At 40.1% G+C, this 22,348-nt stretch overlaps 2 protein-coding genes across 4 annotated transcripts in view; one reads left to right on the top strand and one right to left on the bottom strand.

Moving 5' to 3' along the window:
- Nucleotides 1-22,348, bottom strand: part of SHLD1 (shieldin complex subunit 1) — a 287,950-nt gene that overhangs the window by 217,010 nt on the left and 48,592 nt on the right. Inside the window, exon 3 of the mRNA XM_075595998.1 lies at nt 94-335. The gene's annotated coding sequence lies outside the window, so the exon portion shown is untranslated. The remainder of the gene's footprint in view (nt 1-93; nt 336-22,348) is intronic.
- GPCPD1 (glycerophosphocholine phosphodiesterase 1) overlaps nt 1-22,348 on the top strand; it is a 58,227-nt gene that overhangs the window by 25,465 nt on the left and 10,414 nt on the right. For all 3 annotated transcript variants that reach the window (XM_075595990.1, XM_075595989.1, XM_075595991.1), the window contains exons 5-14: nt 403-478; nt 5,290-5,331; nt 8,435-8,558; nt 10,928-11,171; nt 13,909-14,071; nt 17,008-17,140; nt 17,250-17,304; nt 19,752-19,844; nt 20,200-20,280; nt 21,465-21,504. In XM_075595990.1, the coding sequence (XP_075452105.1) occupies nt 403-478; nt 5,290-5,331; nt 8,435-8,558; nt 10,928-11,171; nt 13,909-14,071; nt 17,008-17,140; nt 17,250-17,304; nt 19,752-19,844; nt 20,200-20,280; nt 21,465-21,504 (1,051 nt within the window). The remainder of the gene's footprint in view (nt 1-402; nt 479-5,289; nt 5,332-8,434; nt 8,559-10,927; nt 11,172-13,908; nt 14,072-17,007; nt 17,141-17,249; nt 17,305-19,751; nt 19,845-20,199; nt 20,281-21,464; nt 21,505-22,348) is intronic.

Genomic DNA, 22,348 nt, shown 5'->3' with positions numbered 1-22,348 from the left:
TAACGGGCTGCAGCTCTTGAGACCCCCTGCTTCAATCCTCTGTTTTAAAAAATACAATTGAAAAAAAAATCACCTGCAAAAACATTTACCTACTTGGATTGCGCCTTTTTTTAAGGCTCTTCAATATGCGATGAAGCTTTCCATATGCTGGGGAGGCGTTCACATCCATTCAAATGAGTAGGACTCAAATGTTCTCCAGCGTGGGGAAGATGGCTTCACAGTATTTCCAGTAACGAACGGCCTTAAGTGTATTCACGAACGTGCAATTGCATTTGATGGTTCAGGTGAATGGCCGCAAACCATTTTTAATGGCTTTCACACAAGTGCTTAAACCCCTTAGAAGACAGAAGGGAAAAAATGATTTGACTATATCAATGCAGATATTTAACTTTTAAATTGCAGAATACCAGTGGTCCATGCCAAGTCATAGTTCACAAGTGGGAGACCCATCTACAACCACGATCAATAAAACCTTTAGGTATGGGCATGAACTGCATCTGTGGAAGAGATATGCACAACCTTTTTGTTTTGGTTTTGCTACACCTTGGTTTGACCTAACTTCAAATATTTGCAGCTGAACTACATTGATCTCTATAAATATTCGTGCCGCAGACTCCACATTTTCCCACAGTTTTAAAATAGTTTCCCACAAAAATGACTGGGTTAATTCAGCAGATAAACATTTATATCCAATAAAACATTCACTTTTTTTTCTGTACAGGTTTGTTGATTCTTGGCTCAAATATTAGGTTTTTTAATTGACCGCTTTTACATTTTTTTTTGTTTGTTTTGAGTTGTGTTTGTGTCTAAAGCAATGCTTACAATAAAATAATGGACGCTGTTTCACATATAGTAAAGTATATGTAAAAGCAGGAAATAAGGTGGCTCATCTTTATCTTCCTCTAAGCTCGCTGCTCACTGCACAGTCAGACTGCCTCCTTTTGGTGATTTGCTGTAATACAACCGAATCAGGTTCAGCTGTAGGTTAAACACACTAACTTTTGATTTCCGGAAGTACTGTGCATTTCTCACTGATTACCCACAGTCCTATAGTAAGTTGCATTTATCGGTCTTGCAACCTGAAGAAAAAATAATAATATATATATATATTTGAATAGATGACAAAATTGGGCAATATAATTCGACATTGGTAATGGTCACAGTCAATGTCTCAAACTTATAAGCCAAGAAATACACTAAATCCGTAGATGTACTACTTCTGTAGACCTCTGGTAATGATGAATGTGAGCAGCAAGTCTTCACTACTGGAGACAATGCGCGTTTCGCACAAACGTGCTTCTTCCTAAGTAATGTAGCGGCTCAGCCGGATTTCCTTTTAAATACCATGTTGGGTGTACACTCAATTACATTTAAGGGACATACAAAAGAAAATAGCCATTTAAAACAGGTATTAATCTCCAAGCAACACCTTTACAAAAAAAATCAGAGAATTCAAAACTTTAATTTAACCCTTTTGGAGACAGTCCTTAGATGGTAAATCCACTTTACTTCAGTAGCACCTTATCTAAATTGCTGCTGCATATCACTAAATTGATATGATTGATCCCAGAAAATGAAAGACAACTTGTTTTGCACCCTATGAGATTTGTGAATGTGTTTTTGCTACTGGGGTACATCCCTGACCTGTTCATGGGCCCTAACCTTTCCCCATGAATTTCATCCCACAGACACAGGTCAAGAGAGATGGTTAATGTAGTGGCAAATCTTACACTTTTGGTCTTGGAGAATTCACAAGAATGTGTCTTCACAAATTGACATGCTTCACAATATCTGCATTTAAACAAAATTAACCTCACATTGAGTAATGACTATGTACAAAGAGTTTATATAAACTTTCAAATTGTCTACAGCTTATGGAGTGCCATTCCCAAGATCTTAAATCTGGGTCCTTGCAAAATCCACTATTTCTTCAAGATGCCTCAATTGTACATTGTGTGTACTATACTCACAAAATTTGCTTGATCACCTTTGATCTCTATACTTGCTACCATTTAACATGCATTCCCTTTTAGTGGCCTTTAGTCTTTTCTAGGCTTTATATATAGAACTTTTGCTATAACGCTTAGTTTGAAAGCGCTCCTTTTATTTATAAGGCCTCTACCTCAAAAAGTTAATCGTTAAAACAATTGAGCTTTATCCTGAGGGACTGGCCTATCAGGATGCCCCTGACTTAGTGAGGAGAATGACGACTAGTTGCATGCAGTAAATTTGTTCCAGTAGTTTTGCAGTAGACCGTTGAGTCTGCCACCCGCTTACTGTATTATCTGTACATGTAAAGAATTGTTAGAATCCTCGTGATTCCTGGACCTAAAATGTAATGATGAACCCCACAATAAGAGGATAGTGTGGATTTGAACCTGACTCATAACTGTATGTCGTCCGTGTACACCGACAATTCACTAAACGCTCTAACCCAATACCATGACCTACGGTAACGTTTTTGGCATATGTGGGGGTACGTTAAGCACAATTTTTTTGTGAGTCTGTTTGCAAACCTTGAATTTAGTTCCGTTACATAAATGTAAATTTAAATAGGTGACCAATACATTGGGCCCCGTAGCTCAGTTGGTACAAGTAGAGATGACTATGCATAGACGTTGTACCATTAAAGAAATGATGCCACTGATATTGCAATATAGTCTTCTTACCCTTTTTTGTTATAATTGTTTGTTTTAAATGGAGCTAGTTAGACCTTGCATTATTCACTCATAAAAACATTGTGATTTTACTTTTCTTTGGTGAGGAGTCTAACTGGAAGAAAATGTTAAGTGTTCAATTGCTGATTTTGCGTGGCCGCTAAAAGTGGAACATGGAACTAAGTTTGGTAACTCTTGAGCTCACTGTTCCATTGCAATAGAATGACTCCACTCTTAAACTACTCAAGACTTGTTCATTTTGTTTCATTATTGTGTTTAATTTGGGATTGCGTTTCCTTTTCTTGGTTATTTGTTTCGCAGGCATGTCATGGCCTTTTTTTATTTTTTTGGTCAGGTTGGTTCAGTTAATCTGGAAATAATTGTATAGATTTGTTGGCAACCAGAGAACCTTTAGCTACAAACCTACAGAAAGCCAGAAGTCTTTAGTGCAGGAGTGAGCTTTTGAATACAACTCTAAAAACCCTTAAACGGTAAAGTAGATTATTGACGACTACTACAGTACCTTGGTACAATGAACAAAATTATAACAAATATGCCACTTTACCCTTATTCAATAAACTGAAGCTACGTCTCCAGATCAGCGAATCGTTCAAGTGAATGTGATTAAAATCTTCTCGCTCACAAAAAAACAGCTTCACAGTATTTTGAATAAGGGCATATGTTGCATACACACAGGTTACCATTTTGTTCATGCTTCCAAGGACCATATTCAAATCTAATGTGTGCTTATTCGGGTGGCAGAAAACTGCAATGTGAAATTAAAGATGTGGATTTGTGCCATTTTTATTTCAGGTTTGCCTGAAGGAATATAGCCATTCTATTAAATATTTTTGCACATTAGTTTGGAACTTAAGGGTGACAGGGAAATACATAAGCTCATAAGTAACACCGTATGTTGTTCAGAAGTCTTATTTCTAACTTTCTGTTTGCATTACAAGATCTTGCATATTATTAGGGTTACTCCTAATAAGTTGCATATTTAATTGCTGAATTAACCCATTCCTATAGTTTGGGAATAGATACACTGTTCCTTTATGCACACACACGCCCTCTTAGATCCCTATTGAATGTGCTATGAAGCTGCTGCCTAATGCTAGAGTATTGTCAATTCAAATACATGGGAATAATATATATTTTTCATCACTGAGCAGCAACTTTACAGCATATTCAATAAGGGCCATAAATTCTTAAAAGCAGTTGTTCTTGCTTGAAACCTACTCAGAATGTTGCTGTATGCGTTGGATAGAATAGATCAGTATGAATTCCCGATGGGTGTCCGTAATACATTTGACTCTGCAGAGTATCCTGGAATATTTGATCATGTTTATATCAAACATAAACTTGCACTTAATTTCTATTTAAATAATTGGAACGCCAAATACAATTCCCAAGTTTTACAACAAAACAAATGATTCTGTTAGTGTCCTTGTTATATAAACACCAATAACCAAATTCATAGCTGTTCTGTTTTAATTGACACACTTGAATACTGAGTGATAAATACATATGTAAAAAGGTTAGTGTGCATAATTAGTCCACAGAAGTGGGTGTGCATTTTGAGCCACTGAGCAACAAATGCAATGTTTGTGAAAAGCACATTACAGGGTCCATATAACAACAAAGTGGGTGCTGACTCAGTATTTATTTTAAAAATTTTTGAGGAAGAAAGCCACCTTGGATAATGCAGCATTTTATTTTTATGTTGAAGCCATGAGAATTAGCCCCAGTCCCTGAAACCATGCTGTACGTCATTGTAATGTGTTAAGCATCTAACCACCACTAGACATCGACTAGGACAGTGTAAAGATACATCCACATTAAGCATTAAGAGCTACATGGTCAAAATGACTAGTTTTTTAGGGTATTTTGACTGCAGGATTGTCATGGCACATAGGAGCAGATTCATTAAGCGTTGATGGGGGAGGGGTGGTGAGCTCACCCTCCCACCCCTTTTCCCCCTCCCCAATCCGGTAATTACTGCCATGCAAAAAAAATGGCGCTGGATGAATCCCGTCAATAGTCCCTTAAAATTATCAACCCCTTTATCAGTGGAACAAATGACATTGATATCTCCTGTTACACATATTCAGAATCCCCTGTAATGCTAAAAAAAAAAAAAAGTCCTTTTTTTTTGTTTTTTTTGCTCTTTTCTTACAAATGGACTTGGACACCAATTTGTTGCTCAGTCTAAAACAAACAACTTCAAAGTGCAGGTCTCCTCTAAGACAGAGATATAAAGTAGAGCTCTAATCTGAAATCCATAATGTAGTTCTCCATTTAATGTGACGGCCAAGAACAGTGGAAAGATAATGTTTCAGGTCCCATAAGGACCTTTCATCGTCGACCTGCACTTTGAAGAAATTGTTTGTCTGTCGCGTTGGCTGCACACGCAGGATTCTTCTCACCTGAAACTTTCCCCGCACTTTGGAATCAGTCTAAAACAATGCATGTCAAATTCAAAGCGAAATAGATGCAAATCTTTTTATTTTGAACCATCTTGAATTATTTTACCCCCCCCTCCCTGCCTCCCCACTATAGAATAGCATGTTTTGGGTTTTATATAAAAAATTGAAATTGTAGTAAAATTCTTCATTACTTTTTACATTTCTAGAAAATGAATGCCTGATAGATGATGGACAATTTGGAATTCGCCGTAAGTAACATTAGTATCACTCTCTGGGGGTTAAATAAATTGCGACTGTTTCATTAAAAAAAAAAAAACATTGTTTTTTTTGTTTGTATGTCACACGCATCACACACAGCCATGTATATATAAACACACACTGTATATCAATGTTTTAAAAGGCGGTATATCATACAGGCATACCCCACATTAACTTACGCAATGGGTCCAGAGCATGTATGTAAAGCGAAGATGTACTTAAAGTGCAGCACTACCTTTTTTCCACTTATCGTTGCATGTACTGTACTGCAATCGTCATATATGTGCATAACTGATGTAAATATCGCATTTGTAACAGGCTCTTTAGTCGCCTCGCTTGCGCACAGCTTCGGTACAGGTAGGGAGCCGGTATTGCTGTTCAGGACGTGCTGACAGGTGCATGCGCGAGCTGCCGTTTGCCTATTGGGCGATATGTCCTTACTCGTGAGTGTCCTTAAACCGGGGTATGCCTACAATGTGTTTTCAGCTTTACATGGCGGAGACTTCCTATTTCAGATTGTGGTTTCCTCTGCCTGTGCTTATTTCTGCTTTTGTCTTGTCCTCACACAAAACATCTTGTGTACAGTAATATTCACAATTTTTTTCCTTTCAAAATATGCTTCCTATGAACTAGTGAACAATAACTTGCGTCTTCTTTTTTTTGCCTCTAACTTTTCCTGACACACACTAAATGATTTATTCAAATTCTGCCTTAAACACATTGCTCACTTAACTTACATTATGTATATGCGTTCAGAGACGCTTTTCTACAGCTTATTTTGCATGTTCAAAGCAACAACAAAAGTTGTTTTCGTTTTCCTAAAGCAGCTTGTCTTTTCAGAGCAGACAGCCTATTTTTATCTGTACAGACACCTCTGTACTCAAGCAGTTATTTCTTCCAGGAATTTGAGAAGTCTAAAATGTCATTCAGCAACTTCCATGCTAGCCAACCAATCTGTTGCTGACACCCCGCTGGCATATGTGTTTGGTGTTATCGATTGACTGACTAGCAAGGATGTTAACTGATTCCATTCTGACATCACGGAGAAATACTGCAATTCGTAGCAGCATACTGTACATATCTTCATGTGGAAAGATGGATTTCTGTATTGTATTGCAGGTGCTGATTGCTATATATTCCTCTCTTTAAAGCATTATGTTTCCCATAACAGCGGCCATAGACCGATAATATCTTCCTAGTACAAGATAAAAGTGCATGAATCTGTTGGTAGAAGATATTTTCTTTCCTTTGCTAGGCTGCTGACCGCTGTGATTTGTGATTTATTATTTGCAAATCACTTTTTGCATATGCAATAATTCCCTATACTGTACTTCTATTGAAGCACAATTTAGTTCCGGACTTAAAGCAACAATCCCCCCCCCAGAAGCCTGTATCAGTTGAACTTGTATAATTATGGTAATTTGCCCCCTAGTGTTGAAAACATGAGTTTCTTAATCTATTGCTTCTGCGGTTACCATGGTAACCGTTAAACTGCAATGGGCTCGGGATAACTTCGTTTTAACCTCCCAGATATTTAATTTCTCCTAAACGAATCATCAGGTTCAGAAAATATAAATCGCTTTGAAACGTACAAGAAAATATCTTAAGTGTTAAAAAAAAAAAAAAAAAAAAACTCCTCTGCTGCTTTACGTAAACTGAAGCACGCCTCCAAGTGTTTCTGAATAATGCCGTATAATATACTATGACAAAGTGGTCACTGAGACAAAAGGGAAATATAGACAAGGGAAAAAATTTGTCTTTTGGTGAAGCAGGTTTTTTTCACACATGATACAGATTTATATACAGGTATACCCCGCATTAACGTACGCAATGGGACCGGAGCATGTATGTAAAGTGAAAATGTACTTAAAGGGAAGCACTACCTTTTCCCACTTATCGATGCATGTACTGTACTGAAATCGTTATATACGTGCATAACTGATGTAAATAACGCATTTGTAAAGGCGCCATAGCCTCCCTGCTTGTGCACAGGTTCGGTACAGGTAGGGAGCTGGTATTGCTGTTCAGGACGTGCTGACAAGCGCATGCGCGAGCTGCCGTTTGCCTATTGGGCGATATGTACTTACTCGCGAGTGTACTTAAAGTGAGTGTACTTAAAGCGGGGTATGCCTGTATCACTTTCCTAATTGCTGCATAACAATATAGATTTTATTTTAAAACCTACCAAAAAGGCAAGTGAAACAACAAATTCAAATAAACAATGAAAAGAGAGTGATCGAAGTTGCTTATTTCAGTGCTTTGCTGTTTACATACCAGTGATACATTGTGTTTTATTGTTTTAGTCTACCAGTGAAAGGTATAATGATAAATTCTTCATTTGTATATCCTATTATAAAACTGGTGGTGATTACATAATCAACAGATATAATAATTTTGGAGCAGCGTGGGTCAGCTGCCAATATTGTTGAACTGCTCATCGATAAATAGGTGTTTTTTTTTCGTTTTTTTTCCTCCACCTTCCAACTGGTTAAGCAGTGAGGTTTCTTTTCCACTCAAATCTACCCGAGTACTAAATCCTTTTGAAGGAATGTAAAATCAAGGCACAATTTGTCAAACACATTCCACATTTGACATTAACATGATTTAGCAATAGACACTAAGGCCTCGGGCATAGACACTTTGCCCGTGCGGAGGCGCGCTGAGGCTGAGGGAAAGCGGTGCTTTCCCTGGCCTTGGAGCACGCGCCGTCCGTGGGCGTGTCTGGGGCGGGCCAGTGACGTCACGGAGCTGGTTCGCCCTCATTGGGCAAACCGCTCACGTGACCGGCCCTGCGCTCCGGCACGTACAGAAACTTAACATTTGTTAAGACACACGCTTCCGCAGGCATGCGGAAGCGTGCGCGAGCCCCTGCTAAAGCCGCTCTCATTGCGGCTGCAGGGGCTCAGTGCCGAGCGTAAGCGCGCCTCAGCACGGGTCAGCGCTCATGCCCGAGGCCTAATTTGTCAAGTGATTGTGACATTATTATGGAAGTAGCTTTTGCATGTTATCGTGAATTGAATTATTTGTGTGGGCTGCTGTGTTCGTTGCAACCGATTTAACTTTTTTTTTTTTTCCATTCATCTACTTTGCCAGGTGGAATTGAGACTGTGGATTCCGGGTGGCTGACATGTCAGACTGAACTTAGATTACGTCTACATTATGCTGAAAAACAACCTGTTTATATATCCAAGAAAAAATTCAAAAATTCAAGGTTTAGGTATGCTGATAAATCGCTCTTGCTTTTTGACGGTGTAGATTTCTTGCCATCTATTTTAAATCCCGTTTGTACAGATATATTGATGTTCCCGCATTAGAAACGGATGCTTCATTTTTCCCATGTTGCTAGATTTAAATATGATTTTTTATTTTTTTTGCTTTCAAATTGTTACTTGCAAATGTTGAGGTTTTTATTTTCTACCTAGAGCAATCTTTGTGATTTGAACTTTTGCAAAAATGAATTATACATGTAAATTGTGCTGTAATATTTCAAACTTTGCATTGATCACTTGCAACTTAATTTTGTAATTTGTTTTTAAAACACCTACTGTAAGCATGTATGTAGAAAACAGTGTAAATCAAAATGCATAAGAGAGTGCAATTATGTGAAACCACGAGACTGCCGGTGTTCACTATGAACTTATATCATTTTCCTCCAGCAGCTATGGTTCATGTCGCACAGTCTGTATTTCTGACTTCTCATTTTGTCATAAAAATAGAAAGCATATATGGAAGTAACTTAAAAATGTCAGTCATGTTTAAGATACCATGTTGCACAGCTGAGAAATCTCAATAAATACCCATTGGTATCTTTAAATCAACATAGAGTACGTGTACAGATTTTATATTGCATAGAAAAAACAGAAATAGGAAATTCTCCACTGAAGTGTTGGAGCGCATAATTTTTCGTATTTAATTTTTGGTATGGCTGGCTTTCAGAAGTTCTTATTCTGCCACTGCAAAGGCTTTGGGTAGGATTTGGCCAATTTCTTCTAACTATCAGCCCTTGATTGGAGATCTCAAACCCTGTTAAGGCTCTGAAGCTGTTTACGCGCACACACACACACACACCTCTTTTTCCAACTAAGTTTTATTTTTTATTTTATTAAAGTTGATCATTGGTTCATCCTACATTGAAGTTTGGTCATCCTGAGTACTAACAATGGGAAAAGCTGCAGAAGCATAAATCGCGTGCATGCACTGCTTTGAAAAAATAAAATCTTAAACAAATTTAGTACATTGTACAACTTGTGGTCATTTTAATTCATGACCACTTCAGCCCAGCGCGTAAAAAAAATAATCTTGCTATATGTAGCTCTGCAAGAAGCCGATTGAAAACATTTCAGTGTTAGGTGGAAATGTACAGATTACAATTGCACTTTATTTTTATTTTTTTCACTCCATAAGGCGAAAACATGTTTTTGTTTTTTCAAACGTACAAGCTAAAATGTTAGAAGCAAGCTTATATTATATAGGAGCTGACCACATGAGAGTTAACTTTTAACAGAGGGACTAATCAAATGCACAACAGATTAATTGGTTGTCACCCTTATTTACGCTATTTGAAGAATGGCCAACCATTTTTGTGCCTCTTCCTCCGCTAAGGATGGTGCACACAGTATTACTATTCCCAAAGAAGCGCATTAATAAGCACTATAATGTAAGAGACTAGCATTTGGGAATATACTTGATTAGGTAGCTTGTGCTCTGATTTGAAGGGGAGGGGCGACAAGACAGCTTGTTCAGACAGCTGTTCCTACGCTAGTCATTCCATACCATTCTCGTATACCCATAATAAACACATTAGTGTTTGAGAAAATTCTGTGCATTACCTAAAGAGCGGTACAGTGATGTCAACATATTGATAAACATGATGGAGAGAAGATAGTCACTAGAAAAATGCTAAAGGAAGGCCATGCTGGCCTGTCTGCAAGAGCTATATATTATATACTTTGCATGTGGGGAAGGGGGAGGTTACTTAGTTTTCTGACCCAGTTTCTCCAATAGAATAAGCTGAGGGAAGTGATGGTTACAAAATAGAAATCAATATTCAATAGATCTAGAATTTGTAGCTCGGTAATATTTAGGGGCCCATTCTATTTGTGCCAAAGCAGCTAGTCAGGCCTTTTTCAGATGAAATACCACAGTGATATCTATTGGGAATTTCGTCAGATCGTCCACTCCAGGACCTGTTGAGTCAGCCCCAAAGTCCTTGGTAGCTGCACTTTCAACCAGTTTGGCCCCTGCTAGTTAATTTGCCGTACAGAAATGTAAAAACTTAACTGAAAAGCTGTTCACCATACAAAATAACAAATGTGTAGGTAGTAATGATACCTTTTGGTAGATTGCTGGTGTTATGAGAAGAATTAAAGCTGAAGAAAGGTCCTGTAATCTTGCACATTTCGTGTAACATCTGGGATTTATTAAAAGGCATTGTTTTGTCAAAAAGCAAATTACAACTAATGTAAGGTCACAATTTTTCTCCTGCGAGACCTTGCACCAGCCAAATAAATGTAAGTGGTATATGCAATCTGTATAGTGACTTCAGATTTTTCCAAGTGCTAATATTTTTTTATCTTGTGGGGACAGAGTGAAGTTGACATTGGGAGGCCCAGAGGAAGAGGGTGAAGATGAAGAACAAGATGCAAGCTCTCCTGTCTCTCATTCAAAGATGGCTACTACTCTTGACATCTCCTTAATAAGCAATACAGAATTTAAATCTCGGCACTCCCAACCAGAATGTGGTTACGGCCTTCAGCCTGATAGATGGACGGAATTCAGTTTGCACACAATGGAACCAGACAACTTGGAATTACTTTTTGACTTTTTTGAGGTGGGTATTTTTTAAGAGGCAGTACTATTTAGCAGGAAAATAAATATTGCACAACCAGTGCCATTGGATTCCTGAGAAAGATTCAGGCTCATTGAAAGTGGTGAACGTTTTACCAATTGGTGTTCTTTGAAAAATGAAGTGGTTTTGTTTGCTTTGTTTTTCCCCACTAGTGCACTGAATTTGTGTTCAATTATGTACTGATTGGCCTTCCCTTTTGACTGGTTGACTAAGGATGGCATCATAACTAATTTACAAAAACAACTTGGGAAAGAAATGGAATTGACACACTACTTCTACATAAAGGGTCCACAAGCCGTTTTATCACAACCAAAATTAGCAAAATGTATCAAACTAAACCAACACGACCATTACTTCACATTGGTCCTACGTCCTGGCACGCATGGTGACTTTACTTAATGGGAGCCGATGCTTTAGCCTAGGTTTTTAGCCTATGTAACAGTCTTTGCTGGTTAACATACATAAAGACGAATACTGAATGTAGTCTCTACCCTAATATTTGAAGTATTCTTCATTGAAAGAAAAAAAATAACACTAATTTTAAAATTCCCTTGGGCACACATGGAGAAGCTGCATTGGGTTAAAGCAGCGATATGTTATGAGGAATTCCACAATCCATTTATAGTACTGAATTACTTATTTCTTTTTCCAGCACTGTAAAGCTTCTTCTTTTATAGACAATATATACATTTAAAATGGGATTACGCCTACAGGTCACATTGGGATAGGAACCATATGTCTGATGGTTTGGTGAAAAAAAGAGAACTGGGGGGGAGAAACACCATGTGTTTTGTATGTAATGTATGTTATGTATGTTATGTATGTATGTATGTTTTACCAGGAAATAGTACATTGAGTTATCCTCTCATTTTCAAGTATGACCGCAACACAGTTATGATGACCATACATGGTTACATTAAATGAACAGAGGTTATTCATTTGATGGTCTGTTAGACAATATATGTTACTAGCTGAGAGCCCCGGCGTTGCCCGGGATGTTTGTGGTGTGGGGGTGACATTTGGGTGGGGAGTGGTCCACGTGGGCCATGGCGGTGTGCGGTGGTACTGCTGCGGTGGCTGTATTGTTGATGATTGTATCGGGGTGCTGATTTGGGAGGGTTTAGTGCTGATGTGGGGGTGCAGATATGGGGGAGGTGCGAAGGTGCTGATGTGTGGGTGCTGATGGTGTTGATGGGGCTGAGAATGGCGGGGGACCGAGAATGCCGGTGTGCTGGGGGGTCATGTGTCTACGTGTGTGAGTGTGTGTCTACGTGTGATTGTGTGTGTGTGTCTACGTGTGTGTGTGTGTCTACGCGTGTGTGTGTGTCTACGTGTGTGTGTGTGTGTGTGTGTGTGTGTCTACATGTGTGTGTGTGTGTGTCTACATGTGTGTGTCTACGTGTGTGTGTGTGTCTACATGTGTGTGTGTGTGTGTCTACGTGTGTGTGTGTGTGTGTGTGTGTGTGTGTGTGTGTGTGTGTGTGTGTGTGTGTGTGTGTGTGTGTGTGTGTGTACGATTGTGTGTGTGTGATTGTGTGTGTGTGTATATGTGTATGTGTGTGTTGGAGGAGGGACAGATGGAGGGATCAGGCCGAGATGAAGGAATGTGTGTGGGGGGGAGCTGCTTACCTTACAGCATACAGCAGCTCCCTCCTGCAGGCCGGGAGCCTCGGACGGGAGCCGGACAGAGGGCATGTGGAGGGGGGGAAGCTGCACGGAGAGCAGCACGGGGCATGTGGAGGGGGGGTGAGCAGCACGGGGCATGTGGAGGGGGGGTGAGCAGCACTGGGCATGTGGAGGGGGGTGAGCAGCACGGGGCATGTGGAGGGGGGTGAGTAGCATGGGGCATGTGGAGGGGGGGTGAGTAGCATGGGGCATGTAGAGGGGGGGTGAGTAGCACGGGGCATGTGGAGGGGGGTGAGCAGCACGGGGCATGTGAAGGGGGGGTGAGCAGCACGGGGCATGTGGAGGGGGGGTGAGTAGCCCCCCCTCCCCCCCCCCGCTGCCCTCCACCTCGAGGTGAGTCAGCAGTGCCGAGGAGCGTTGCAGGCGGCGCCGGGGAGGCTGGGGTTTGCTGTAAGGGGGGGTGGGAGAGGTGAGGCGGTGGCACCGAGGAAGCCCGTGGATAGCGGTGGGCGGGTCCGGGGATGTTGGGGTTTGCTGTTAGGGGGCTGGTGGGGTGAGGTGGCGTGCCCGTGGGTATCTGTGTCAGCGGCTGGTGAGTGTGACCAATGAGAGGTGTGCGGGGGCGGGCGGGCCAAGGGAGCCATCTCATTGGCCTGAGGCGGAGTGACAGCCAAAGGTCCAATGCGATTACCTCTAGGGACAGGACAGACAGACAGGCATACAGTGGTTTCAGAAATATATAGTAGATGGGCGTATGTAACGGTTACAGACCAGATTAAAATGTGAGACAGCTGAAGTCTTGGAAGAACTTAAACTGGAGGCGGTTTTGATTTTTTTTGTTTCAAATGGTTAACTATGTAGCATAACATTTTTAATGAGAAAAGAAAAAAAGAAACTCTGGAAAAATATGACTACTTGCAAATAAGCACAGATTTCCTCTTCTCAAAAACCATTTTTAGTCTGAGTACTGTACAAACATGAACCTTTTACACAGCGGCTCAGTAATTTAGTGTATTAAATCTATGAAGAAGCAGGAATAGTTGCTTTTGTTTAGAGCCCATTGTTGATTTTTACATTGTAACTGTGATTGTAGGAAGATCTAAGCGAAGCTGTGGTGCAAGGAGACGCACTCCCTGGGCATGTGGGTACCGCATGTCTCCTCTCCTCCACTATTATCGAGAGTGGAAAAAGCACTGGCATAATCACACTTCCGATTATGAGCAGGAATGCTAGACAGACCCTGGGGAAAGTTCGAGGTAAGCTATCCTACTTTAATAGCTTTTAGTGTCTGTGAAATCCCAGACTATTTCCCCCCCATTGGAAATAAATGCTGCAGCTTTACGCCAACAGTATGTAATGTAACGAGCAAACTAAACCCTGTAAGCTCACACAGTTTTGCAGTCTCACAGGTTGTGCTTCTTTTATCATTACAATGTCGAAGTGAAGGGAACGACTTGTCACTGATATATATTATACACACATACACACACACACCTGAACCCCGTTATAACGCGGTACTCTGGGTCCACAAAATGAAACCGCGTTATAATGGATCGGGCAAAAAAATTTTTTTTAAACAAAATGGTTGCCGCAGTCGGGTTTTGCAAGGACTTAACCGCATCTACAGCTTTCTCCCTGCTTCATCAGCTTCGGGCGACTGTGAGTGTGTGTAATACAATATATTGTATCACACTCCCACTACCATGCTTGACGGTTGGGATGAGGTTCTTCTGTTGGAATGCAGCGTTTGGTTTCGCCAAACAACTTTTCTCAGTGATTAATGAAACAAAAAGTTCTACCGTTGACTTGTCTGTCCAGAGAACATTGTTCCAGAAGTCTTGGGGATCATCTATGTGCTCTTTAGTGAACTTCAGATGGGGCAGCAATGAGAGCAGTAGTTTCCTCTTGGCTATCCTACTATGAACACCATGCTTGTTCAATCTTTTTCTGATAGTTGTCATGAACACTCATTAGCGAAGGCGAGAGTGTCCTCCAAATCCTTGGATGTTACTCTGGGGTTCTTTGTGACTTCCTGGATCTTCTGGAACCAGGATCACATGTAGGATGTGAATGACACCAGTGGTTTAACTCGTCCCCTTTTGAAAGCACACAAAGTCCTTCTATTTTCTTCAACTTTATTGGGGGAGTCAACAGAAATATAAAAGGTACTTGGTGGTGGTATGTAGTGAGAGAGTGCTTCTCTAGATAAAGGTGCCTTGGTATGGGGGGGACGGTAAAAAAGGATGGCCTTGCAGGAGGTGTAATGGAGGGTAGCATGTACTCACAAGCCAGCTTGAATGGAAAGGAGCACATTTTCCTGTGACAGACAGGAAAGGTCTAAGGACCAATGTAACTGCCAGAAAGACAGGGGAGCTGGGCTGAACCAACCTTCTAGCTAAGAAGATTGGAAGGTTGCCAGGGCAACCAGCTATGGCGATGTAAGAATGCAAATGTAGCAATAATGTTGCGTTTTACACAGGCAGCTAGTTGCTGGAACAGGAGGAAAACATGCAGCTTAAGGCCTCGTGCAGGGTTCGGAGGGAGGGCGTGTTGCCGTGGGACACAAAGTATTCAAATTGAATACTGGTTGTCAGGGTAGCAGCTGCCTTGTCTCCGAAGCCAGGAGTTGACGCTGGCTACAGTTTCAATAAACGAAAAAATCGTTTTTTGAAGCTGCAGCAGCGTCACTGGTACCTCGGCAGCCAATGAAATCATTCTTGAGTGATTTCATGACTGCAACTTGGATCCCTAAGCTGCCGTGTGTAGCCCCGCCCCCTCAACTCCTGAAACAGTCTGCTGGGGATGAACACACATCGCCCAGCAAACTGCCGCCCTCCCTCCAACTCCTGTCTCTGGCACCCTGAACGAGGCCTAACTAGGGAGAACAGTAATCATGTGAGCTGCAAAGGGACATAGAAAATGTGCAATCCTGTTCCAGGACACTGGATGATTTTCCGGTTTGTTCTTGAAGAGCGTATGTTAGGACGACCGCTCCTACGTAGAGAGACTGCGGTCTCGAAATCTCTCCATCTGTTTGACTGTGGATTGGTGGAGCCCCAAATCCTTAGACATGGTTTTGTAACCCTTTCTAGACTGAGCAACAAGATTTGCTTTTCTGAGGTACTCAGATTTCTTTTGATCGTGGCATGACGTGTTTCCACACACACCTGTATAGTGAAGACCAAACTCAAAAAGTTTCTGATCTTTACATAGGATGGGGCCTCCCAAAATTTTACCTGAAGATCTACCTAATTATTTAAACACCTGATTTTAATAATCCCCTTTAATTTAGCTGATAAAACCAGGGTTTCACTTACTTTTGCACATAATAATTGTTCTTGTATAGCGCGGCTAGTTTTATGTAGCGCTTTACCGAGACATTTTGCAGACACCGTCCTTGCCCCGTAGAGCTTAGTCTGTTTTTGTTGCCTGAGACACAGGGAGATAAAGTGACTTGCCCAAGGTCACAAGGAGCCGACACTGGGAATTGAAGGTACCCCTGCTTCAAACTCAGTGCCAGTCAGTGTCTTGACTCACTGAGCCACTCCTTCAGCCCATACCCTGACTCTTAATTACTCATTGTCTAATTCATACTGTACATCTTTTGTTTCTAAAGACATGGGTTAATATAAACCCAGTTGAATATTTAAGAAAATACTGGTTTTGATTCAAGAAGTTTATCATGGGAAAACTATGGAATTTCTGTAATTGTTGTTCAGGTTGATAAACTTTTTCTCTCCACTGTGTTCAATTAAATATTTTTAGCTTGTATTGTAGTTATTGCTAACAGCCATAAACTTGGCTGTCACTTGTGTAATTGCTATTCTACTTTAATACTGGTAGACATGTAGTAAACACAGGCCCATGCTGATCACACTTTTTGATGCATTTAATTTTTTTTACTTCCTCTGGAGATCTTATTGCCCTCTCCAATATTATTTAGTTTTTTTAATCGGATGCTTGGTTTAGGATTGCTGCTTTTAAATGTATCTATATAGGATACAGAATAAAAGTGATTTGACACATTTTAAAAAAAACCTCTTATTGTAGCAGTCAGATTTGTTTGGAAATGGTAACTGCATTTTTTTTCCTTGAAATGTGATTGCCTTGTGCATTTGTGTAATAGGTTTTTGTGGGGTTTTTTTTTTCCCTCCCCTCCAATGCAATTGATGATCACAAATCTGTTTTACAGTTGATTACATTGTTATCAAGCCAATACCAGGTTATTCATGTGACATGAAAAGCTCCTATTCAAAGTACTGGAAGCCGAGAACACCACTAGATGTTGGCCATAGAGGTGCTGGGAACTCCACCACAACCGCAAAGTAAGCTGAAACGCTGTTTATTTTCAGTCTAAAGGTTTTTTGTTGTTGAAGATTAGTGTTTCAGTTGTGAATACAGTCTATATGCTTTAACTTGTATTTGTTTTTGCAGACTTGCCAAAATTCGTGAGAATACTGTTGCTTCATTAAAGAATGCTGCCAGCCATGTATGTATATTGTAATTTTTTTTTTAACGTTCTATATTGTTTTACATGAAAAAAAATTATATTTATATTGTACGTAGCTATTATGTTCCTTCTAAATATTGACCTTTTATCATTCATTAGTTAAACTACTGTATGCTTTATTTAAAGCAGCAAAATTGAAAAAGCCTATTATACAAAATAATTCAGTTCTGTACTTGTGCAGTTAAAAAAAAAAGTTTTATTTTTTATAAATATATATATATTTATATATATATACTAGCTGATATACCCGGCGTTGCCCGGAGGCCGTGAGGGGGGGGCGTGAAAGGCGGGGGGGGGGCGTGAAAGGCAGGGGGGGGGGGTGATATATGTATGTATGTATGTATGTATGTATGTATATGTGTGTGTGTGTGTGTGTGTGTGTGTGTACTGATCATCCTTTTGGTTGCTACAGCAACCATTTATAAAGTCCATAGCCACTTCCTCTTTTGAAACGGGCTCTGACACACTTTGTTGCTAAAGGGCAGAGCGAAAAAAGGTATCACAAACAGCAGACTATTACTCTGAAAGCTGCGACAATAATGGGTAACACAATATATGGGTAATATAATGTTACATATTAGCTGTAGCATTTTACACACTGCAGCACACTGAAGGCGGCCATTTCCTTAGGCACACACTCAGGATTTTTACAGATGTATAAAGGGAGCATTAAACGATTTGCCAACTTGGGGAACAATGTAGAATTATACGTTGTCAAATGCCTTACATATAAAAATATTAAGACAAAAAATGGGGGGGGGGGAAGAAGTCTTGCTGATTTTAAACACTTTCAAATTAAATATTTTTCTAAATAGTCCAACACTGCTTTTTTTTCCTTCTGCTGCACTATGATTTAATTTATTGTAGCTTTTTTGGTAACCTACATATTTTCTGTATAGTACATCAGTGTCTTTAAGGGATTTTGCAGTCCGTGCCTGGTTTGTTGCACACTTTTTGTTTTTGTTTTGTGGAAAAAAATAAAACCCCATAAAGCACGTGCATGTCCGAACATGATTGCTACGTGTGTCTGTTTTCTGTTTCTATAGGATGTATGTATGTATGTTTAGACACTTATTTTGCCTTGCGTTGGGTTTGTAAAGTATGCATATAAAATCATATTTGTTTGTGGTATAGGCACAAAAAATGGGATTTTATTTATACTTTGCAATACAGTATAAAATGTGTTATTTAAATTGCCAATATTATGCACACTGGAACCCCATTTTGTCTGCTTTTAGAAAATACTACTGTTACATTTTGAGATTATTGTTTATAAAATAGATCATATTTCTGATTAAATAAAAAATATATATAGGATGAATTGTCGTGTGTGTGTGTGTGTGTGTCTCCCTGTGGGACCGAAACGTTGGCATTCGTGTAACGGTGTGTTTTGAATACATCACTTTTGGATTAGTCCTTGCTGTATGCTGTCTCCTTTATTAGTTCATGGACTGGTAACTATGATATGTATGTATGTATGTATGTATGTATGTATGTATGTATGTATGTATGTGTCCCTCCCCTCATTGATGCCAAATTCAGAAGAGTACAGAAAGCAAGATGGAATTTTGTTATATTTATTGTTTTCTTACCTATATATTGCTTTTAGTGTTGAGTAGGGAATGCGATATACAGTATCCAGGCAGCAGCAGAATTACTGCTTTACTACCTACACAGGGGAACTGAACCCATGTGATCCTCCGTGGCTGCATTATTGACCACCATAATTCTACTGGTGGTCAAAGCAAACTGAATGATGTAAGGCCAACTTGTGATAGGCTGACTCAGAATATATAGGAATCCTTGAGACAGTGGCAGCGTACTCTGCTTAGAAAAGCATAGTCCTAGACAATATATGTATTTCGGTAATCCATTTCCTAGTCATTTAAGACAAAACTGTAATCATGGACTTCATCTGAAAACACAGCCCTTGAACTGTACATGAAATGTTTGTTTATTGCATTGACTGATGCATTAAGAATTATGATATTAAAGTATGTGCACACACCTACAGTATACAATTTCTCTCTCTTTTTTTTTTTTTTTTCCTCCAAACATTTTTATTAGGCACTGATACATCATATAACAAACATTTCAGAGTAAAAGTAGCCTCATATAGTAACAGTTGTTTTTCCTTTTTGTTGAAAGATACGGGGGGGGGGGGGGAACCACTGAAGGTGACCACGCAAAGATGTGGTGGACCTCCAGGGTCGCTCAGTGGTTCCGAGATCTAGATCAAGGGGAAAGAGAGGGGGAGACAGTGAAGGGAAGAAGAGGTGGGGGGGGGGGAAGAAGGGGGAGAGCCACTTCCCTCGCCAGCTGGTGCTTCCCCGTACCAAACCGGCAACCCATCTTTATTAACTTTATTGGGGAGAGAATATAACGGGCACACCTATACAATTTCTAATGTAATATTTATTTTTTAGGGGGCCGCTTTTGTTGAATTTGATGTCCACCTTTCCAAAGATCTTGTCCCTGTAATATATCATGACCTCACCTGCTGCATAGCGATGAAGAAGGTATGGAAACATCTGCATTATGCGTTCCTACATGTACCTCTTATTTGTATTACTGGTGGAGTTTCCTACCATGAATTTCCTGGGGCTTCTTATTTAAAATGTCAAAAAATACATATTTTTTATTTTGCTGTACTTGTATATTATGCTTCATTTCTGGAAAGGTTTAAACCTAAATTTGCTCAAATGTGCTGGGACTTGGCACATTTTCATTCCAACCAAGTCCATCTTTGATGTGATCTAGGAAAGGCTGTACCTCCTTTTTACCTGTTAATTGCTACCAAATATTCAATTTCAAACCGAATTGATTGTTTATAGCAATACATAACAGTGAACAATGTTCTTTCCTCTGTTTTAGAAAGCGTATTCCTCCGAACCATTGGAACTGTTTGAGATCCCTGTGAAGGACCTGACCTTTGACCAGCTGCAGCTATTAAACGTGATTGAATTATATTTATTTTGATGTTTGTTTGGTTTTGGAGTAATAGTTCAGTTAAATATGTTCAGACCTGTCTGAGATATGAACATTTTCTCATACGTGGTATTTTTTTTTACCCACCTATAACTTTTTTTTTTAAAGTTTGATTATACCCACGTACCAGCTTCACGTTACATCGCCTGCAACCCGAGACCCTAAAGGTCGAAACAGCAGTCTGTGAGTAGGTTAATGGCTCTGCACTTCTTTAACCCAGGCTCTGTTGAAAAGCTGTGTAATACGGCAGGCATAAGCTTATAGGGGTCCATGTTACAATGGATAAGAAGTAAAGAGGGACACACTGCTCATGTGCATGTCATTACCCAGAATCCCTGGCTGCAGTGGAAGCACTGCTAAGTGATAATAAGGAAAGACAGGGCTGCAGCCCTGTCTGAGACATGCAAATGCAATTGGTATTTTTATATAATATATTCACTCATTGTTCCAAATTCTCCCCACCCCTCCTTCGTTAAAGAAAAAAAAATTATCAATGTGAAGCAGTGCTTTGTATTACTGCACACTTATCAGTTGAAACCTTAATCTAATATGGTAGATCCACACAGAATATTGGAAGTTTCGTAAATATGAAGTCAAACCTCCAGGGCTTCCTGCTATTGCCACCACATAACTTATAAAACACCCATGGTAGGGAAGGACTTTTTCTGGCAGGTGTGTGTGTTTTTTTTTTTAAGTGAGGAACGAGTGGGACAGTACAATGTTTTTTTTTTTTTAATTTATTTTCTGGTACCATGTGTTGATTAAAACAAGGAGATTATTTACGTCTTGGAGGGCAGTACATTTATTTGTATCGGATTTGGCACTGAAGTGTAACTGCGAAATGGAGCTCGAGGAAGAGAAATTATATTGTGTGTTTATTTTCTTAGTAGGTATTCATACATTACTGCCTCAATAACATTCTCCTATTCTTATCACTCTCTTAATGCATTGAATCTGACGTAGAAACATTTTGATCGGTGAGTCAACAGTAATTGGTGGTATTTCAATAATGCGTAAAGAAAAAAAAGGTAATTTTTCTTTAACAAGCTTTTAGAACCACTGATAAATATAACAACATTTTACAAGCGTACCAACATAAATCATTAAGCATTACCTCCAATAATTGCATTCTATTTCTTTTCTTTTTTCAGTTGGCTCATGTGACTGCACTAAAGTTAAAAGATTGTTATGGTATGTACTGGTCTGACAGGAAATATATATTATTGCATTAGAGCAGGGGCGGCCAACTCCATCCTCAAGTGCCACCAACAGGTCAGGTTTTCAGGATATCTCTGCTTCAGCACAGGTGGCTGCCGACAGAGGGGGAGAGACAGGAAAAGTGGCTGCGGGGGGCCCGGCTGCCTGTCCTCTAGTTGCTGCCAGGCTCGGCTCTCCCCAAGCTGCGGGCCTCCCTCACTGACTGCCCCACGCTGAGCTTCTGACGCTGGCGGGCGCCAGGCCTCTCACGGCGCGCGCTGGGAACAAGCTGGGTTCAGAGACACACACACACACACACACACACACACACACACACACATGGGAAGAAGGGGGGAAATAGAGGGATCAATCGAGGTATGAAATTGGGGTGGGGGGCTCACAAGACCGCCGACACTGGGTTGGGGAGGGGAATCGGGACGTAACTCTAGTCCTGGGCCCCGGGAAATCTGTCTGCGGCCCTGGCTGTCGTCGACCTCTGCTGAAGAAAGGATTTCCTGAAAACCTGACCTGTTGGTGGCCCATGAGGCCTGAAGTTGGCCACTCCTGCAAAAATGGAAGCATTTATCTTTTTTTTTTTTTTTTTTCTCTCGGCGTAACACGCATTGCAATTTTCATTCAAATGAAAATCATTATATTATTAGACCGAAAATAGCATCCACAACGTAGGCTACCAAATAGACTGTTCAGCCATCCACAGATGCTAAAAGTCATTAGGATATTTATAGAGGGAAGGGAGGGACTAGATGGAGGTAATAACAAACCAGGCATATAATGTTTTGGAATATTTATAGTTTCATGTAAAAAGAAAAATAAGTAA

Source organism: Ascaphus truei, chromosome 4 (assembly GCF_040206685.1).
Source record: "Ascaphus truei isolate aAscTru1 chromosome 4, aAscTru1.hap1, whole genome shotgun sequence".
NCBI classification, from domain to species: Eukaryota; Metazoa; Chordata; class Amphibia; order Anura; family Ascaphidae; genus Ascaphus; species Ascaphus truei.
The sequence above is the reverse complement of the archived record's forward strand: the minus strand, read 5'-3'. Positions and strand labels throughout refer to the sequence as shown.